The sequence below is a fragment of the Thunnus thynnus genome, chromosome 4 (assembly GCF_963924715.1).
Source record: "Thunnus thynnus chromosome 4, fThuThy2.1, whole genome shotgun sequence".
NCBI lineage: Eukaryota > Metazoa > Chordata > Actinopteri > Scombriformes > Scombridae > Thunnus > Thunnus thynnus.
Window position 1 is genome coordinate 8,118,213 of NC_089520.1, and position 6,750 is coordinate 8,124,962.

Below are 6,750 nucleotides of genomic sequence, written 5' to 3' on the forward strand. Positions count from 1 at the left end.
AGACAGATTAAGTTCCACAGTCTCGAAAGTTACCTTAAAGTCATTTTCACTTTGAGTCGTAGCTCCTCTAAAACTTTTCTTTATAATGTGGAATCAGCAGAAGGTTGAAGTGACAGTATTCCAGTAGTCCAGTAATCCCAGTGTTTCCATTGTTCCCAGTATTCCCTCTTTTATGTGGCCTCTCTCTGTGGAATTCCTGAGTTTGGTCTGGTGATGAATCTTGAACGCACTGAACAAAAAGGGCAGTGGTGCTATTTAACCAACGTCACATAATGCCAACAGTTTTGGAAAACAGTACGCACATACTGCACACACCCATCTGATGCACATGACTACACCTGAGGTGAACATGCCTTTACATGAGTTTGGTGGCAAACAGTGGCGTCATTGAGGGGAATAGTACCCAGGGCCTAGAAATGGTTTTGTACATATATATATATAATTGCTGTTATAATTTACCAGAGTCCAAGGTGACATCTTCAAATGTCTTGTTTTGCCTAAAACCTAAAAATATTCCATTTACAATTATATAAAGCAGAGAAAAGCAGGAAAACCTGGCATTAGAGAAGCTGGAAACACTTTGCTTGTTTGGCATTTTTGCTTTTATGAAGTTAAAGTACCAGTGGATTTCTGAAGCCACATTTTATGTACTAATTATTAATTATTATGTAGTATGAAATTAGAACACAGTAAGTGGAAAAAATGGAAATTTAAAAAAATAGACAATAGAAGTCATAAAACCTATGCTTAGAAGATTTACATTTTTTGTACATTTTTTATGGCAGAAGTAAGGCTCCGAGTGTCCCATTATCATCACAGTTTGTCCCAGAACACTTATATACATCAATCCCTATTCATTCATATACAGACATTTGCTGTGTTGACAAACTGTGGACATACTGGTAAAAAAAACCCTTCAAATTGGGTAAAACATCTTTTGTATAAATACATACACAGCATCATTATATCAACATTAATCAACATAATCATAGAATTATAAATAAGTAATTTAACATTTTCAGTCACAATACAATTATGTATAGATAATTCCATTTCATGGTTAATACCGATTATCATTTTTTTCCCTGAAAATCATTTTGTGTACCCTGAGCATTACAAATCATCTTTTTAAATCAATATCTCACTCTCCTCTTACTGCTTCATCCTTAATAATGTTCCTTTCCTTCTACTAAATGATGGCATATCTGAGCAGCTTTACTTAACTTGAAAGTATTACATGGTATGCCCATCTAGGACCTGAAGGGACCAGGCCACAAGCCTGTAAATGAAGGGACTGTGTGCTGTTCCATTGTTACAGAGACTGTTACTGGTAATATCTTCAGTGGGAGTTCATTCATGGTGCCGATGTAAGGAAACAGCCTCTCAGTGAAGGTGTGTGTGAAGGTGTGTATGTGTGTGTTAGTATCAGGATCAGAGAATGACAGTTTTCCTCTGTTCCAGTCCAGATGAACTCTGATCCTCTGCAGCTTCTTCTCCACTGAGAGAACTTTATTAGAGAGTGGCGGAGAGACTGCTGTGTATTTTCCATTAAGGAGACTTATTTCCCAGTATCCAGCCGCTATTTGTCCCTTGCTTCCAACAGATTCATTTATCACACCCACACCCCAGAATTTATCATGTCTAACCTCAACGTCCCAGCTGTGAGTCCCTGAGTTAAAGCCCTGAGAGCCCAGGACACAGGGGTGATAGTCAAACCTCTCTGGGTTTTCAGGAAGCTTCTGTTTCTCTCCACATCTCACACTGGTCAGATCTTCAGACAGTATGAGTTCTGGGTCGGCGGTGTTTGGATTCAGAATCACAGGAGTGTAGGAAACCATCTCCTTCATCTTGTTCCAGATGTTGAAGGTCAGGTTGCCCAGGTGTTCAGCTACATCTATCAGAGCTCCTGAGACCAGCTCTGGATCATCCAGCAGGGGGCGCTGCTGGACTCTTTCCACTGCAACCTTGTAATTCTGCAGTAATGAGACGTCTTCAGCTCTCAGTTCCTCCTCTGTAGCTGTGATTATGTCCGAAAGAGCTGCTATCTCTTTACTCAGAGTCTCAATTTTCTCCTTCATCATCTGACTCTTCTGATCCTCTTCTTCACACAGAGCAGCGATCCTGGCCTCCTCTTCCTCTCGAAGAAACTGTTGAAGCTTCTTAAACTGCTCCTTAATCTGCCTATCTGTGTCTCTGGCCTGGATCTTAATGTGTTCTGCTATTTGATGGCAGTTTCTTTTAACTTTTCTAACGAGCTTCAGTTTCTCCTGTAAGATCTTCAGGGTTTTCTGGAGCTCCTCTCTGTGACCCTGTACGGCTTCATTGATGGGTCTGAATCTGTGGTTGCTGTGTGTTTTTGAATCTCTACAGATGAGACACACTGGCTGCTGATGGTCCAGACAGAAGAGTTTGAATTTCTCAGAGTGCAGACTGCAGCGAGTCTCCGGCGCTCCTGAAGCTCTTCGATCCCTCTCCAGTAAGAAGGTCTCACACAAGTTCTTTAATGCCAAATTATGAGGAGGATCAATCAATAAATGTCTCTCCCTACAAACTGGACACTCCAGAGTTTGTTTCTCTCTCCACCAGTTCTGCACACATGCTTTACAGAAGCTGTGGCTGCATGTCAGGACAACTGGATCTGTAAATATGTCCTGACAGATGGGACAGGAGAGATCGTTTTCTGATTGAGAAAACATTTTGTCTCTGTGTGACGCAGAAAACACAGCAGACAGATTAAGTTCCTCTTCTTCGAAAGTCAACGTACGTTAAAGTTACTTTCACTTTCAGTCGTACCTCTAAAATTCTTCTTTATAATGTAGAGTCAGCAGAAGGTTGAAGTAGCAGTATGCCAGTAGTCCAGTAATCCCAGTGTTTCCAGTGTTCCAGTGTGTTTTTGAAGGTAGCCGCGTCAAGCTAACTGATTTATTATTATATGGATGTATTTTATATCTTTATTATACATCCGCGGTCAAGTTGCACAGAGTAGATCGAACTTGGCAAGACGTCAGACACAGAAACAGCATAGAGCAGCCGGTAAATTTTCAAAATAAAACACCCTGCGCAGACTCCCGATCGTATATCAATAATAAACACAATTAAAACATACAAATAAAGAAACCATTTAACTACGTCGCCAACTTAACTTGGTAGAAGCACAAAAATCAAGGAAAATGACCAAATTAACGAAATCTGAGCAAGTTAACAAAATCGGGCAGTTTAGTTGCCCTGCTACTGTAGTAATTACGGTAGCCTGATGGCGCTTTTTCCAGCTTTGACTAGGCTGCCGTAATTATTGTAGTAGCAGTGCAACTGAATTTAAAAGGCGGATGGGTCCCCCGCGGTCAAGACGCTCCGCTTCTGAAACGCTCCCGGTGGGAGAGGACGCCGTGCAGAGGACGGATCCCAGCGGTGAAAACGCTTTATATGAAAGCGTGGTGGCAAACAGTGGGGTCATAGTGAGGGAAATAATGAAACTCAGTACCCAGGCCAGGGCCTGGACATGAGGACGGCCTAGAGTTAAAAGGTTTTCATCTGTAATTTTGAAATTTCACATTATTGGCATTGTATTTAAACTATTAGTGTTGGCTGAATAGTTTGATCGACTATTTCTTGTATCCAAAACATTATTAAATCATTATTAGATCATTATTATGATCAGTTTACTACAGTGTTTTTATCAGTTTTACATTACTGATCCAAATAAAGCTTTGGCAGTGTCAAAATAAGGTTTAAACAATTAGATTAAGTTCATGTGAATATTTAACTTTACTTCTTGTATTAAGATCATTCAGTCAGTCTGAGAGTGATAGCAGGTTGCAATCCTGTTTTCAATTCAATACTGGGGCTAATTGTCTGTATTTGGATTGTGCCTTTATGTCTGAAGTTTTATAATACTTCCCTGTTGCAACAAACTGGCCTGTACTTGTTGGAAACTGATTCACTTTAATTCTGCAAACAATAATGATTTCAATGATGTCTTATCTAGTTGTCTTTGATTATGAAATACCGTCAGATCGTAAACATTTATTAGTGGAGAGGCAAGAGTTAGATGGCTTTACACATGTCTTCTGCCCAGCGTATGAAGACTATGAATGAAAATAATGTTAAAAACTGTCAAAGTGAAAGCTTCACACAGTAAGTATGTTGAGAAAACACGCTGGCATATACAGAAATTTCAGATGTGCAGAATTTCTTAAATGTGTTATAAACACTCACTGATCATAAAAACTACTGGAGATGCAATAAATGACCTTATTCATTCATTTATTTGCTGTCATGTGTTAATGATTTGCTGAAACATGAAAATTAAAACATGTTGTCAATTTATTGGTAACATATTGTCCACATGTTGTCTATGTGCTAACACGTTAATGTATTGACAACACATGTATTGAATGACGGGACATTAAGTGGAACTCTTGGACTATGGACTATTTACTTCGATAAAGTTGTGTGGTCAGTTATTGATCACCTGATCCTCTTGCACTACTGCTCTCTGTCTATTCTGTATTCCCATATTGTAGAACATCAGCTGAATATATGTATATATCTTTTGCACAATCCATGGGCATGAATGCTGCTACAGTTTTTCAATGCCTCTATACCAGTTCAACCATGCACACTATATTCTTTACATTCTTTATATTCTCTATTCTTTATTTACTTTTTAAAATATTTTTGTAAACATTCATTTGAAATTCTTCTTAAGTTTGAATACCTGTTGCATTTATGTTACCTTTTTACCAAAATGGGAAATGCAATTTCATTTCTTCATAGGTAACATTTGAAACTGAAAAGTATAAATGTTACTGTGGTGACAATAAAGGTCCTTGAATCCTTGAATCTGTCTGTGTTTAGCACCTTTCAGCCCTGCCTTGCTCTTTTATGCCCAGTGCCCTGTGTGACTCTGTTTGGCCCTCTGTGGTCTACATTCAACCTGAACCACACAATGAAAAGCTGCAGAATGAGAGGAGGAGGAGGAAACTCTGATGTTCTTATTGGTCGGGGACTTTTTCAGGCTTGCAGAGTGCGAGCAGAGAATCTCTCAGGGCTAAAAATACATGTTTTCTTCTTCTTATCTTATCTTCTGCTTCCTTCTTTTTCTACATTAGTAATCAGTTTATACATTTCACATCAAAAACTGCATCAATTCTTCTCAGAGTCATAACTCACTTAAACCAGAACAGACATCGAAAAGCCCCTTCATCAAATGTCTTTTTCTTCAGTATCAACAATAATCCAGAAACTGTTGTAGCTACAATGTAAACAAGTAATGCAGCTTTTCATGGTGCAGTTTCTCCAAAATGTAAAGAAATATATATATTTTTTAAATGAGCAGTATATGTAGTGAACTGGAAAAGTGACACAGATAAGTACTCAAACAAGTCAGTATGCAAACCAAAAAATACTTGATGTTTGTGTGCATCGTTGATGTTTACTATTGTTGTCCCACAATGAACTGTGCAAAAGCGCCTCAGAGAACAAAAAATGTGTATTGTTTTTGTTTTTGTTTTTTTTTGTTTAAGTGAAGGTTGATTTCCAAAGTCACATTTTGATTCATAAAGAACAGTATAATAGTACATAGTGTATACAATTAGTATGTAGTATGACACTGGGACATAGCAAGTGACTCAACATATATATTGATCACGGTTGGAAATAAGAAAAGCCACAAAAAACAAACAGTACAAGTAATAAAAACCTATGCTTAAAAGATTTTTTGACAGTATAATCTTTTGAGAGACATAAGGCTTGAGTGTCCCATTATCATTATTTGCCTATGGTTGACAACCTGTAGACATAATGGCAAAAAAACAACACATTTACATGTGTAATATCACTGAAATGCTAAATGATGGCATTTCTGAGTAGCCTTACTTAACCTGAAAAGAATAAATGACATGCTTAGCTAAAACCTGTCAACAATTTGCCACAAGCCTGTAAATGAAGGGACTGTGTGCTGTTCCATTGTTACACAGACTGTAACTGGTAATATCTCCAGTGGGAGTTCATTCATGGTGCAGATGTATGGAAACATTGGTGAAGGTGTGTGTGAAGGTGTGTATGTGTGTGTTAGTATAAGGATCAGAGAATGACAGTTTTCCTCTGTTCCAGTCCAGATGAACTCTGATCCTCTGCAGCTTCTTCTTCACTGAGAGAACTTTATTAGAGAGTGGCGGAGAGATTGCTGTGTATTTTCCATCAAGGAGATGCACTTCCCAGTATCCAGTTGGTATTTGTCCCTTTTTTTGATCAGATTGCTTTACCACACCCACACCCCAGAATTTATCATGTCTAAACTCAACGTCCCAGCTGTGAGTCCCAGAGTTAAAGCCCTGAGAGCTCAGGACACAGGGGTGATAGTCAAACCTCTCTGGGTTTTTAGGAAGCCTCTGTTTCTCTCCACATTTCACACTGGTCAGATCTTCAGACAGGATAAGGTTTGGCTGAGCAGTGTTTGGATCCAGAATCACAGGACTGTAGGAGACCATCTCCCTCATCTTGTTCCAGATGTTGAAGGTCAGGTTGCCCAGGTGTTTGGCCACATCTATCAGAGCTCCTGAGACCAGCTCTGGATCATCCAGCAGGGGGCGCTGCTGGACTCTTTCCACTGCAGCCTTGTAGTTCTGCAGGAATGAGACGCCTTCAGTGCTCAGCTCCTCCTCTGTGGCTCTGATTGTGTCTGACAGGGCTGTTATCTCTCTGCTCAGAGCCTTTATCTTCTCCTTCATCATCTTACTCTTCTGCTCC

At 39.3% G+C, this 6,750-nt stretch overlaps 1 protein-coding gene across 1 annotated transcript; it reads right to left on the reverse strand.

The window, feature by feature from the left end:
• Positions 1-20: 20 nt before the first annotated feature.
• On the reverse strand, positions 21-4,611 carry LOC137181053 (nuclear factor 7, ovary-like). The gene has a single exon (XM_067586404.1). The coding sequence runs from the start codon at positions 2,694-2,696 to the stop codon at positions 1,251-1,253; it is 1,446 nt and encodes a 481-aa protein (XP_067442505.1). The 5' UTR covers positions 2,697-4,611; the 3' UTR covers positions 21-1,250.
• Positions 4,612-6,750: the final 2,139 nt, after the last annotated feature.

Coding starts and splice junctions, on each gene's coding strand:
- LOC137181053 (XM_067586404.1), bottom strand. CDS start 2,696: ATGTTTTCTCAATCAGAAAACGATCTCTCCTGTCCCATCTGTCAGGAC.